The sequence below is a fragment of the Pristis pectinata genome, chromosome 35 (genome assembly GCF_009764475.1).
Source record: "Pristis pectinata isolate sPriPec2 chromosome 35, sPriPec2.1.pri, whole genome shotgun sequence".
Classification (NCBI taxonomy): domain Eukaryota; kingdom Metazoa; phylum Chordata; class Chondrichthyes; order Rhinopristiformes; family Pristidae; genus Pristis; species Pristis pectinata.
Window position 1 is genome coordinate 5,142,425 of NC_067439.1, and position 14,889 is coordinate 5,157,313.

General features: G+C 44.7%; 1 protein-coding gene across 1 annotated transcript in view; it reads right to left on the minus strand.

Annotated features, from left to right (window-relative positions):
* The window catches only part of LOC127586293 (protein phosphatase 1 regulatory subunit 37-like), a 53,202-nt gene extending 38,544 nt beyond the window's left edge, over nt 1–14,658 (minus strand). Inside the window, exons 1-2 of the mRNA XM_052044110.1 lie at nt 12,744–14,658; nt 468–565 (exon numbers count right to left, since the gene is read on the minus strand). Coding sequence (XP_051900070.1) covers nt 468–565; nt 12,744–14,280 — 1,635 coding nt within the window. The 5' untranslated portion in view covers nt 14,281–14,658. The remainder of the gene's footprint in view (nt 1–467; nt 566–12,743) is intronic.
* Nucleotides 14,659–14,889: the final 231 nt, after the last annotated feature.

Sequence of the window (14,889 nt, forward strand, 5' to 3'; positions counted from 1 at the left end):
TATCCCTTAATACCTTAGGTTAACAAAAAGCTATTAATCTCAGATTTAAAACTGATAACCAACCCTGCAATAGCAGCTGAAAGAAAGTGCTCCATTTCTATCACCAACTGTGCGTAGCCGTGTTGCCTACCTCATAACCATCACTGAATCAGCTTGCTGCAATTAAGTGACCTTCATCGGACCAGTTCAATAAATTAAGAAGCAAGTGGAAAGAAGATCAGTAAAACTGACCAAAGAAATAAAAGATGCCAATGACCCAAGATAAACCCAGCCAAATCGTGAACTGATGAAATACAGCAAAGGCTTAACGCCCACAAAAGAGTTTGCTGCCTTTAGGTACCATCTTAAATTGATCTTTCTCATCTTCACAAAATTTGATCTAATCCTGATTTTTATGCAATTGCATGTGGCATCTTACTATACCGGCCCCTCCCCCTGCCAGGAGTGCTCTGAATGTTCAGGCTTACTTGGATCTGTTTGAGCAGCTTGTTAATCGGCTTGCAGTTCAGTTTCTGACAGGCCTTCCTGTAGGCAGCAATAATCTCCTCCACAGTCACATTCTGAGCTGTAGGGTAGGAAACAAACAGACGCTCATCAACTCGCTCCACATATAACAGACACCATTTTCATGAATGCTTACAGAGAGTGTGAAATAAGCATTGCTTAAAAGCACAGGAAATGCTGGAACACACTCAGCAGGTCAGGCAGCATCTGTTGAAAGAGAAACAGTTATCTTTCAGGCCTAACAATCGATCTTGAACCAGAAATGTTAGCTGTTTCTCTTTCCACAGATGCTGCGTGACCCAGAGTATTTCCAGCATTTCTGATTTTATTTCAACTTTCCATTTAAAAAAAAATTCATCCTTTGTTTAAAAGCATAATGTCTTCATATCAGACATTGGTGCACAGTACCTAACAATATCTATTGTTTTTCTTTAGAACAACCTTCCTTCTGGGAAAAGCCCTCCACTTCTCTCATCTCACAGAGATTGATGTCTTCTTGGGCAGTGCTTTGGGAGCCCAGCATACTTTGTTACTTCACCTAAGACTTAATATTCCTGCTCCGTTGATGGCACTCTTACCCGAGTCCAAATGTTGTGGGTTCAAGTGCACTCCAGGGATGCAAACATAAATATGCCATCACACAGTTCAATATTGAAGGAGTGCTGAACTGTCAGAGGTGTCACCCTTCAAATGAAATGTTAAGCCCTTTTATGTTTGCTTGCTCTCTCAATCATGAGTAACTCAGAACATCTCATCAGTAATCCATTTGTTTGAGAGAGCAAATTGGCTACTATGTCTAACCAGCCACAGAACTTGGACCTGTTAAGACTTGCGAGCTCTTGTGGGTGACTGAATCTTTGAATGAGACTCAGGGAAATGCACAGAGAACGTCAAATTGGCAGAGCCAGTGACTCAACATGTTGCTTGAAAGAGAGTTTATATGAGCTTTAAACTCAGATCGTAGGAAGGGAGGATGAAAAATGAAACCACTATACTAAAGTGCACTAAATCTAGTGGTGCCATTTTGTGGGAAGGATAACCTTGGTGTAAAGCAACACGATGATCCATTCTGTTGGCAATGGCTGAGATGTGACACACATGACACTTTTAGGAGCCGAACCTTTCTGTTTTGATATGAATGGATATACCGGCAGGCATGGTAGTGTAGCAGTTAGCATAACACTATTACAGCGCCAGCGACCCGGATTCAATTCTGGCCACTGTCTGTAAGGAGTTTGTATGTTCTCCCTGTGTCTGCGTGGGTTTCCTCCGGGTGCTCCGGTTTCCTCCCACATTCTAAAGACGTACGGGTTAGGAAGTTGTGGGCATGCTATATTGGCGCTGGAAGTGTGGCGACACTTGCGGGCTGCCCCCAGAACACTATGTAAAAGATGCATTTCACTGTGTGTTTCGATGTACATGTGACTAATAAAGAAATCTTATCAATAAACTCTGTGAATTCAGCTCCTTTTCTTTGCATCCCATCCTATCTGGCCAGAGTAACTCATGGAGCTTCCAAAAGAGGCTGAATGGTCTGCAATTTTTATTTGGTTGAAATCATTTGTTTCCACTTAGAATCCTCGGTCTAAAGTTTGCAAGAGGTTGAGATTTCATTCAAAAGCTATTAGAACAGGTTCCAAATGGAATTGTGATCAAGTTGAAGTAATTTTCCTTCAATACATGCAAACAAAATGGGTTAAAGAGACACTTCCAATCAGTTTTTCTGAATTGCCAAGATTGTTAGAAGGTTAAACAAAGAAAGATATTTCCCATGTAGCAGGATCCCTTACACAAAACGATAATCAGGGCAGTTATTCTGTAATTAGTTGTTTAAGGACAAAGAACACAGAAAACCCTGATCTTCAGTTCAAGACCATTATTCCTCTGAAACACAAGTGGATGGACAGTTCAAGGTCCTGTTCAACCAGTTAATTCACTTGATACTGCACCAAAAATGTCAGCCAAGAGGGCTGTGTCCTAGAGTATGCCTTGGAAAAAGGAAGACTGATCGATCAGTAAGTTTGCAGATAACACAAAATTAGGAGGGGTTGTTGATAGTGAAGGAGGTTACAGGAGGATCTTGATCAGTTAGGGAAGAGGGCTGAGCAGTGGCAAATGGATTTCAATACAGAAAAGTGTGAGGTGATGCATTTTGGAAAGTCAAACCAGCGTAGAACTTGTACTATGAATGGTAGGGCACTAGGGAGTGTAATGGAACAGAGAGACCTAGGAGTACAAGTGCATAGTTCATTGAAAGCTGCGTCACAGATAAAGAAGGTAGTGAAAACGGCATTTAGCACGCTGGCCTTCATCAGTCAGGGCATTGAGGATAGGAGTTGGGACATTATGCTGCAGGTGTACAAGTTATTGGTGAGGCCGCACTTGGAGTACGGTTTTGGTCACCCTGGTGTAGGAAAGACGTGGTTAAACTGGAAAGAGTGCAGAAAAGATTTACGAGGATGATGCCAGGACTTGAGGGCCTGAGGTACAGGGAGAGGTTGGCCAGGCTAGGTCTTTGTTCCTTGGAGCGTGGGAGAATGAGGGGTGACCTTCTAAAGATTTATAAAATCATGAGGGGCATAGATAAGGTAGATGGTAAGAGTCTTTTCCCCAGGGTAGGGGGGAGTCCAAAACTAGGGGGCATAGATTCAGAGTGAGAGGGGAAAGATTTAAAAGGGACTTGAGAGGCAACTTTTTCCTTGCAGAGGGTGATGAGTATATGGAATGATCTGCCAGAGGATGTGGTTGAAAGGTACAATAGTATCATTTAAGAAGCACTTGAATAGGTACATAACAGGGGCAGGGCTTAGAGTGATATAGGGTGAATGCAAGAAATTGGGACGAGATGGGTGGGCACCATGGTTGGCATGGACTCATTGGGCCGAAGGGCCTGTATCGATGCTGTATTGCTCTATGACTCCCCTCTGTTGATTGAGTAGAAATTTAATGAAAAATTTACAAAAGAAATAATAACCCGTTTGGTGAAATAACTTATCTCAGCAACTCGTATCATACAGAAGAATAATTTTCAAGGACGCAGCACTACCTCTGTTGCAGAAGGCCATTCAGCCCACTGAGACAATTCAAGTTGAAGGTGTTTCTTCCATCCAGGGGATAGTGAGGAGCTCCTCGTCAGCCTCTGGCTGGAAAAAACACCTTCTACTGCTCTCCAATCCTCCTGCATTAAAATCTACTCTTCCTCATTGTTAGATTCTCTGCTAGAGGAAATAAGGCCTTCCTACACTCTCTGTTAAGATCTCTTTGTTTTATACACGTCAATTAAACATAGAATACAGAACTGTACAGCACAGGAACAGGCCCTTCAGCCCACAATGTTGTGCTGAACTAATTAAACTAATAATTAAACGCCCAACTAAACTAGTCCCTTCACAATGTCGATATCCCTCCATTCTCTGAATATTCATGTGCACATCTAAGAGCCTATTGAATGCCTCCAGCTTATTTCCCTCCACTATCACCCCTGGCAGCACATTCCCGGCACCCACCAATTTCTGTAAAAAAAACTTGCCCCTCACATCTCCTTTGAACTTACCCCCTCTCACCTTAAGTGTATGCCCTCTAGTATGAGGCATTTCGACCCTGGGAAAAGATACTGACTGTCTATTCTGTCTACGCCTCTCATAATTTTATAAACTTCTATCAGGTCTCCCCTCAGCCTCCAACACTCCAGAGAAAACATCCCAAGTCTGTCCAACTCTCCTCAAAGTTCATACCCTATAATCTGAGCAGCATCCTGGTAAACCTCTTTTGCACCCTCTCGACAGTCTTCACATCCTCCATGCCATGAGGCAACCAGAACTGAATGCAATACTCCAGATGAGGCCTCACTAGAGTTTTGAAAAACTGCAACACAACTTCCTGACTCTTGAACTCAGTGCCTCGACTAATAAAGGCAAGCATGCCGTACGCCTGCTTTACTACCCTACCAACTTGCGGAGCCACCCCATCAACCTTGGTCAGCCTGCTCTTTTCCAAGCAAAATGACCCCAGCCCAATCAATCTTGGCTCATAAACGAAATTCTCCAACTTCTCGCAAAATATTTTCCTTTGGATACTTCCTCCTTTACTTGGTAAAATTCTTGTGTTCTCTGTTCTGCTACGTCAACCCCTAAAACCCTACGGAGAAGTTCCAGAAAGATTGCAGGTTCAGCGAGTGTAGTCTGTCAATCCTTTCTCTGAATGTGGCTAATAACCTGAGGTTAGTGGACTGAAATTTTCTCTGTCTGTATTGGGTCTGGTTTCAATGACCTCACTGGGGCAATTCAGTTCAAACAGTTTTAACACAAGGCAGAGCTCACAGGTGAGTGAGTGCAACAGTGACACAAGATATCTGTGGAGTGTACATATCCATATCTGTCTGCATATCAGGTATCTGTTCCATCAGTGTTGCACAAGCAGATCCTTTGGAGTTTACAAGAATGAGCAGTGACATTAAAAATTAACTGTGGATGCTGCAAGGCTGTTTCCTCTGGCTGAAGAGTCTAAAAATAGAGCCACGTTCTCAGGATAAAGGGAAGGTCATTAGGACCAAGATGAGGAGACATTTCTTTACAAGGAGGGTTGTGCATCCTTGGTATTCTCTAATCCAGGAGGCTGTGGACGATCAGTCATTGAGTGTTTTCAAGGACATGACCGATAAGTACTTGGACACCAAGCAAAGCCAGAGTTATGAAGATCTGGCATAAAAATTAATACAATTCAGCCACAATCTTATTTAATGACTAAGCAGGTTCAAAGGGTCAAACAGGTTCCTCCTGTTTCTATTTAAGATCTTTCTATGGAACATATTTTCTTTTCAAACTCGTCTCCTTCCTGAAACCCTAGTTAGTTGACATTAAAACTCATTATCTTCTCCTTTAACCCACTCCTTCCCAGAGCCCATCCGGGCTTTTCATCCTCCCAGAATCTGTCAGCTGAACAGTCCTCCCTAATTCATTCAATTTTGCTCAATGCAACGTTGGAGGTGCACTAAAGGGCAAATGATAGGTCTAAGCTTAACATGCTCAATGCTTCTAAAGCAGCAGCATTTGCAAAGACGCTGCTCCTTTGGCCTCTGAATATGCAGTTCCAAGGGGTGGGTTACAAAGAGATGAAATGGAGGAAAGCAAATCAATAAAAGGAAAATATGGCAACATAGCAGTGATGCCATTGAATGAGTAATCCACAGTAATCCTGGATTAATTAAACCTCCATAGAAACTGGGGAGTTAATTAAATAAATCTGGAATAAGAAGGCAGCTGTCGATAATGGTGACAATGAAACCATTGAACAATCATTAAAACGCATCCGGTTTATCAATCTCAATTAGAGGAGGAAATGTATTGTTTATACCCAGGTCTGACCTACAAGTAAGCTCAGATCCATACAGGTCCTCCACAGCTTATGAACACCCGATTTATGTACAGCCCGTACATACGGACGAGCGTTCGGGAGACCGGCGAGATGGATTTGCCAGCTGCTGATCCATGTGGGAACTCAGTTCACGGCTGCATTTCTGACTTGCGAACTGTCCGGATTACCAACAGTTCACAGGAATGGAACCCTGCCATAATGTGGCGAGGACCTGCAGTAATGTGGATGACTCCTAACTCCTCTCTGAAACAACTCAGCAGTCCACTTGGGTGTACCAAATTACTATAATAATTTACTGGCATATTCTTGCTGGTTTGGGATGGATGCGAAATGCTGGCCTTGTTTGCAATGCATAATGTTCTGTGAAAACCTCAGAAAACAAAAAAATAATTGAAGAAAATCCACTTCTTAAATGCAATGCTCAGTTTAGTGGCAAATAATCACACCAGGCATTCTATGCCTGGGACAATTTCCTCGATCAACCGAGGTGGCAAACGTTATTCAGGCACATGGACTACAGTGACCTCTCGAACAAATGAAATCAAGCAGGTTTTCTTGCAGCACACCCATTGACTGGTAGCAGGCACAAATGTCAAATGGATGTCACATGAAGGCAGGATCAGGCTTGGCTGTGGCATCCCCCCACAATCCAAAAGGCCTGAGAAAAGCCACCTAGCTGGGGACACATGGCGAAGCAACCATCCTCAGAGCAGCTCCACCCTCACCAGTCAGCACCTCCAGGGTAAAATGGGAGAGTAGGATTACTCCATTTTAAAAATTTATTTCACAGTTTCCAGTGTACGCAGAGAGCTGTGGACACAGCTCAGCACATCACAGAAACCAAAGTCTCCTTCATGGACTCTGTCTTGAAGAGACCTGCCTTGGTAAAGCAGCCAACATAATCAAAGATCCCATCAACCCTGGACATCCTCTCTTCTCCCCCTCCCAATGGGCAGAAGATACAAAAGCCTGAAAGCACATACCACCAGGCTCAAGGACAGCTTCTATCCCGCTGTTATAAAACTACTGAACAGTCCCCTTGTACGATAAGATGGACTCTTGACCTCACAACCTACCTCGTTATAGCCTTACACCTTATTGTCTGCCTGCACTGCATTTTCTCTGTAACTGTAACACTTTATTCTGCATTCTGTTATTGCTTTCCCTTGTCCTACTTCCATGTACTGATGCGATGAAATGATCTGTACGGATGGCATGCAAAACAAAGTTTTTCACTGTACCTTGGTACATGTGGCAATAATAAACCAACTTACATTAGTATGTACTGTCCTACAGAATCATGGAGTGGCAACAGCACAGAAGGCAGCCATTTGGCCTTTCCAGTGTGCCACACCTCTTTGCTGGACTAGTGTAGCTGATCCCACACTCCCTCTCTATCCCATAATTTTGTGATTTTTTTTCCATTCAAATACTTGATCCAATGTGGTTTGAAATCTACAACTGGATCTACCTCCATCATTATGTCAGGCAATGGGTTCCAGAGGCTAACTCCATTCTGCAAATAAAACAAAACAAATGCTCCTCTCATTGCTTTTGGCACTGTTGTCAATCACGGATGTATTCTTCCTCACTTATCCACCAATGGAAATAGCTTCTATCAAGACTCATATTGTACACCTCCATTACATTTCTCTGCTCTCAAGAGGAAAATTCCAGCTTCTCCAGCCCTTCCCTGCTCCATAAGTCCCTCACCCCAGGAATCATTCGCACCATGAAATTTATTTTTCAATCTCTCCCAGTGAAGTCCACATCAAATCCCCCCACCCCGCAAGCAATCTTGTCTAGGTAGAAAAAATGTTTTGTTTACACCTAGGGCACTTTGGAACTGCTCCATCTATCTCGTGGGCACAATTGTGACATAAAACTAATTTAATGTTAGCTTGTTACTCTGCACCGTGCAGTACCAGCAAGCACTGTCAGTATAATCAAGAATTTGTTTAGTGCTGAAGTGCACGATCAGACTAGAAGTTTGCACATGACTCATACAAAATAGAACAAAGACAGCTGGAAATACTCAACCAGTCAAGTGGCATCTGTGGTGAGAGAAACAGAGTTAATACTTCAGGGTCTGATCTGTTGAGTATTTTCAGTTTTTATTTTAGATTTCCAGCATTTGCATATCCTTTGCTTTACAAGTGTAATATAGTTGGCTACCTGCATACAAGATCGTGAAATGTGCCTTGAGGAGACAACAGGAAAAACGTCGATAAATCTACTGTGTGTTTACAGACTGAGCAGAGTGCACACATTCCCCTTGAGCTTTCCCCTCAAGTCACCAGGCAATGAATCAGTTTATGGAAAGTGAGGAGACCAGCAAAAGACAGACAGACTGGCATTTCTGAAGCATCTTTCATGATGACCCATGAAAGTAGGCACAGTGGAAAATCTGAAGAAGTCCTTTAGAGGCATTGTAATCTGGAAAAGGACGCAGGCAATTTGTGCAGAGCAAGCTCCATCTAACATCAACATGATAATTGCCAGATAATCTATTTTAGGAAACTTTGATTGAGGGATAAATATTACCCAAGGCACAAGGTCGACTCCCCTGCTTTCCATCAAAATAATGTCGTGGATTTTTAAAAAAAAATATCAGCTGGGAAAGCAGATAAAGTCACCAGAAGTCTCATCTGGAGGACCATAAACACTGCAGCACTCCGTCTGCCCTACACCCAAGTGTTGGTCTAAACCTTTGTGCTCAAGTCCCTGGAATAGGTCTTCAAAACACAGTCTTCTGATTGGGAAGCAAATGCATGAGCCACTGAGCCACAGATTGTGAATTTGTTGACTAACATGTTAGGCAACTACGAAATCCGGCATGCTATTGAATCACACAGTTTGGATATCTGGTCTGTGAGGAGTTACCTCATTTCAGTGCGATGCAATCCCATACCTAACCAAACAAGAGTCAGCACTTCAGGGGAGAAACAACATGGTAAAAGTACTTTCACTTGCATTGCTTTGGCTTTTTAACACTGCAGTTAAGGTGCAAAAGCAGTGAAGGTTTACAGCATTATAAAACCAGTCTTTCACTATGATTGGGAAACAGCAGCTTGCCTTCTGATCAAAAGCCATTTCTCTAGAGGGAGAGGAGTTTACTGTGTAAAAAACACAGTAAGCGTGACTCAATGAAATCCACATGCAGCACAAGATTACATTGCAACTGCCGCGGTAACTGGTCTTGTACTGCAAGGTAGGGCTGTTCGTGGCACAGCTGGTGGGGCCGCTGCTTCACAGTGCCAGAGACCTGGGTTCAATCCTGACTTCAGGTGCTGTGTGTGTGCGGAAATTGCACGCTCTCCCTGTGACCATGTGGGTTTCCTCTGGGTGCTCCAGCTTCCTTCCACATCCCAAGGACATGTGGGTAGGGAGGTTAATTGGCCACTGAATTTAGTGTGACCAAGTGAAGGGTAAAATCCGAGGAGGGATTGATGGGAATGTGGGAGGAATAAAAGAAAGGGAATTATGTAGGATTAGTGCAAATGGGTAGTTAATGGTTGGCACAGACTTGATGGGGCAAAGGGCCAGTTTCTGTGCTGTTACACTACATCACTCTACGTACTTCTGCACAAAACACATGGATCAATATACAGCTGCAAGTATAATGACTTCTTAGAAAAATTAAAACATATTTTGTTTAAAGAATCAGCTGGGCAGGACTTGGATAAAGCGAGGATAGAATTGGGCTGGGCCGAGTTAAGTAAACACCTGCAATTGAGTACCCAATTAATATTTACAAGATAAGTATGCGATCATCTAAATCTGAGATGTGTAGGAATCTCTTCTCACAAACAGTGGCATATCTATGGAATTCTCCACCCTGGAGGGTGCAGAGACCAGATGATTGGAGTACTTAAGTAGACACATTTTTGAAGACTGGGGAATTGAAGTGGAACTGGCACAGGAGACAAGGCCTGGGGCAGATCATCTATGATCATATTGAATGACAGGGCAGGCTTGAGGGGCCGAGTGGCCCACTCCTGCTTCCATTTTGTTATGGTCTTCCCTGTCCAGGTGATGCAGCAGAGGGGCTGTTCTTCCACACACTGCCATAAGTACAGCAAGAACAATCGCCATTTTACGAAAGGTCAGGGAGAAATGGAGATGTAGTCCCAAAACATTGGTTCAGGTCTTCCACCTAACTACACTGTTGCCATGGTTGCTGTCACTAAAACACTTAACACTGAAGTGATGTAACAAATTACTGATAACAGCAGAACAAATAGGATGCTCCTGCAGTAAAGGAACTTATAACAAACAGAATTTATATAGCACCTTTAACAGAGCTTAATAAAGCTACTTCACAGGATCAGACAAAATTTAGCACTGTGCCACACCAGGAGAATAAGCTCAGGTGATCCAAAGCTTATTCAATGTAGGTTTTAAGGAGTCTTAAATGGAGAGAGTTAGAGAGAGGTTTAGGGTGGAAATTCTGGAACTTAGGTCCCAGGCACAGCAGCCAATGGAGAGGAAATATTTTTTTAAAAATTGGGATGAACTTGAGGCAGGAATTGGAAGAGTGCAGAGCTCTCAGAGAATGATCAAGCTGGAGTTGGTGACAGATATAGGGAGTGAAAGGATTAAGGAGGGAATTGAAAGAAAGGATGAACAGTTTAAAATTGAGGTGCTGCTATACCAGGGAGTCGATGCAGGTCAGCAAGCAGAGAGAGATGATGAGATGAGATGAGATATCTTCATTAGTCACATGTACATCAAAACACACAGTGAAATGCATCTTTTTGTGTAGTGTACTGGGGGCAACCCGCAAGTGTCGCCACGCTTCTGATGCCAACATAGCATGCCCACAACTTCCTAACCTGTACGTCTTTGGAATGTGGGAGGAAACCGGAGCACCCGGAGGAAACCCACGCAGACATGGGGAGAACATACAAACTCCTTACAGACAGCAGCCGGAATTGAACCCGGGTCACTGGCGCTGTAAAGCGTTACGCTAACTGCTACACTACCGTGGCTGGAAGGGATTTGTTTACAGTTAAGACAAAAGCAAGAGAGATCTTTATTTTATATAAAGAGGGAGGCAAGCCAGGGGATTGTTAGAATAACCAAACCTGGAGGCTTGACCAATGGAGAGAACACAGAGTTAAAAACTTGGCTCAGAGTGAGTCAGAACAATTAGTTGCAAACAGTCTGGTTTACCCTCAAAGACGGAAGAAAAAACTTAACATCATTACACTTTCCAGACAGTGACTTACTGTGCAATTTCTGTTTCTGTCCACTTGGCCATATTTCAATATGTGTGGGCAGATATTAGAAAAGACTTGGATTTAAATTTCACCTTTTGCATCCCTTTCAGGAGACCCCAATGCACTTTACAGGTAATGAAGCCATTCTAAAGTGAAGTTGCTGTTGTAACATAGGCAATGTGGCACATGATCTATGCACAGCAAGCTTCCACAAACAGAAAAGTGATAGTGATCAGATAGTCTGAGCACTGCTCAGCAAGTTTTATGTACCATCCAGGGAAAAAGCACTTCAGAATCATAATTATTATACGTGGCATATGTTGTGAAATGCATTGTTTTGCGGCAGCAGTAGCGCAAGACATAAAAATGACTATAAGTTACAAAAATAAAAAATGCAAAAGAGGAACAATAAAGTAGTGTTCACGGGTTCGTGGACCATTCAGAAATCTGGTGGCGGAGGGGAAGAAGCTGTTCCTGACACATTGATTGTGGGTCTTCAGGCTCTTTGAAACATCCATGCAAGAGGACAGACAGGGCCGCTGTTTAATGCCTTTTGGATTCAGTTCACTGCTCTGGGGCTTGAAGTCAGAACCTTCTAATTCCGAGAAAAGAGCGTGACTATGTCCAACTTAAAGGGTGGATTTGGGCTCAGTTATGATGCTTGCCCTCTTCCTGCCCTTCCACCCACAACACTCACTGTTGTGCCTCACACAGCCAAATAGCTGAACATGCCCAAGGCCCGTGGAACTGCATCCTGCGCCTCTGTGAAGGCAGGTGTTCTGATCTCCTCAAACAACTTTGAGAAGCATTGGCTAGTCACACAAAGTCTTTCACAAACACAACCATCTACCTCCCCATAGGAAAGCCATCTGTGTCCTTATCTATATTAAGTTATGTGTGAGATTGGAAAGGTAGCAGAGGTGATGGCGGTAGAGTCACACTGCTTTGTCCCTCTTGGAATCTCCTGCCTGCACAGTATCTATTCATTTCTCACTGTTGACTTTAAGGATAATTTGTGCTTAAATAGTGACTGCTGAACACATCATGGTGACATTGATTAAACCCAACAGAGCAAGTGTAAACAGAATGTCAATGATAGCTCTCCAGCATCTTTTTTCAAATAAATGACATAAGATGGGAGATAACGAGTATCCAGTACCTCAGTAAAACTGTCTGCTGACTGTGAAATAAAACAAGCAGCGCCACTTTTACCCTAAAGGCATGTTACCCTGGAGCACATTAAGTCTCAACAGCACAGGAGGAGACTATACCTGGTAGCCCTGACAAAATTCACCTGCTATTTGACCATAGTGGACATCGCATACATCCATTCTTGGTCTCACCTGCCACATGGGTACTTAGAAGGCCTTGGGATTATACAAATGAAGTGAACAATAAACAATGTTATAATTTCTGGGATAGCCACATACTTCCCAGCAAGTTTAGTGAGATGGACTGAGAACTCAGGGTGACTGCTTCCTTTGACCTGGGATACTGAGGGCTGTCACTCCATTATGAAGCACAGGATGACCATACACAGCGACTCGCAGGAAAGTGTGTTAACATATTATCCCTGAGGTGAGTAAAGAAGGAAAAGAGCCATCAGAAAAATAAAAGACAGAAATAAAGTATTCCGGGTTTTACCGTGTCTCCAAGGGTCTTTAGGTTCCACTGCACCAGAGACGATTGCCTCATCCGATGGAAAGGTTACTCTCTTCACAGCTTGCTTCCCCCGGCCGTCTGCTGTTGGCAAGAGTGACGTGGGATCATCGGCCTGGTCCGGGCTGGGGGGAATCAAGGCAAGCGGATGGGGTATGTCGTTTCCAAGGGGGGAGAGCATATCCAAAGGTACTCGAGGGGGGGCAGAATGCCCAGGGCAATCGGCGCAGGGTGATGTTGACATCTTGTCAGTGCTTACTGCTGTTTGCAATGACTCTTCATTGCCCAATTCCGCTTCCCCACACTCCTTCTCCTGGAGCTTCACACTGCTCTCCGCTTCCAAAATCAATTTAAAATCATCCTTGACATCCTGCTCTGCAACAGCCTGTCCTGATGTGCTCTTAACCTCCTGCTGCACCACACTCAGTTCCAAGGTTTGGCTGCTTCCCTCCCTGCCACTTTCCCCAGTTCTCGTCAGTTGCATACTCTTCTCAACAGCTTCATTTTCTAAATCCTCTGCCACTGCCTCCATTGAAACACTCTGTGTGAATTTCTCTCTCATGCAAACTTCTGAGGTTTCCTGCCTTCTCCCTTGTTCTTCCAGTGTCACTTCCGTCGTGCATTCCTTCTCCAAATTGTTCATCTCAGGCAGAGCAAGCTCCGGGCTCATTCCCTCCAGTTTCTCGATCGCTGGTCTCTTCCCCATCGATATATCTTCGTCCCCATTCTCCCCCACTTCTTGTGATGCTCCCTCGGGCTCCTGAGTAGGCACTCTGTTTTTTGCCATGCACTCTGATGCTGCCTCAATTCTACCAGTCTCTGTGCTGCTTTCACTTACAGTTGCCAACACAATCCCTCCATCCTGCGCCTGCTCTTTCTTCAGACCTTTCGAGTCCTCTCTTTCTAGCAGGCAATCACCTGTTCCATCTCTTGCATTTTTTCCATTTTGCAAGTGAACAACACCTTGCTCACCTTCTGTAACTTCCGATCGGCTGTTAAGCATCATCCTGGTCTGGATCTCATTTACCTCCACTTCTCCTTGGCATTGGTGGTCTCCACTTCCAGGGCTACACCCTTCGTCCTCTCGTAGAGCATTATAACTCTGACTGTGACACCTACCCTTCTCAACGTTAGCATTATTCCCTCGCTGATGGAACAGCCCCTTCAAATGGCAGTTACTAATCTCCATCCCTTCCTGATCTGCCTCCTCCAGATTGTTATTACTCTGACTGTGATAAATGCCCCCTCCCAAGTTAGTATTATTTTGCTGGTGGGATTGACCCTTGAGAGGACTGTTACTGACCCTCATCTCCTCCTGATCGGCCTCTCCCAGGTTATTATTAACCTGACTGTGGCAATTAGGCACTCTCAGGTTAGCATTGCTCTCTGGCTGATGTAGGGCGGCGATCCTTACCTCTCCTGCAGTACTGAGACACTGAGTGTGACACTTGCCTGCTGCCAGGTTAGCAGGATCCCTCTGCTCGATGGTCCCTCCCGCTTCAGGAGTATCACAGGCCTCCATGCCCCCCTGGGCCCTGGACAAGGGTGTCCTGGACCCTGGGGTTCCCCCAACCGTGCGGCCTCGTACCCCCAAGCCCGGTCCCCCTGACTCCCTCTGAAGATGGGACCCTGTCCCTGGTGTCGCAGCCGGGCCCTGGCTCCCTCTCCCTCAGGGACGGTCCTCCTGCCCGGAGCCTGGGCCTCTCTCCCCCGCTGATGCCCGGCTCCCGCCGCCTTAGGCCCCGCCGCCCAGCCTCGGAGCTTCTGTCACTAGAGCCCGCGCTCCATCGGCATCGACGCCGCTGCCGCCCGGACACTAATCGATTCGATTGTTGTCGGGAGGGGGGAGGCAACCCCCGAACTCTGCCTCTCTCCTCCTGCCCGCACATTCGCCACCACCGCTGAGGGAACTAATTGGAATAAACCTCAATCAAAGGCACTTTAGCCCAGTCCGTGTGGCGGATTTAAATCAGTAGTGAATATAATCAAAGGGATTTCATCGCGCTTTTAATTATTTATCGAACGTCCGTGAAAGCTGTTGACGAATCTGCCGATTGGTTTCTGCAGCTCGGGCTCGGCAACCATTTTGGAAAGGTAGGTAAACACAACCGGCTTGTCCCGGTCAACGCCA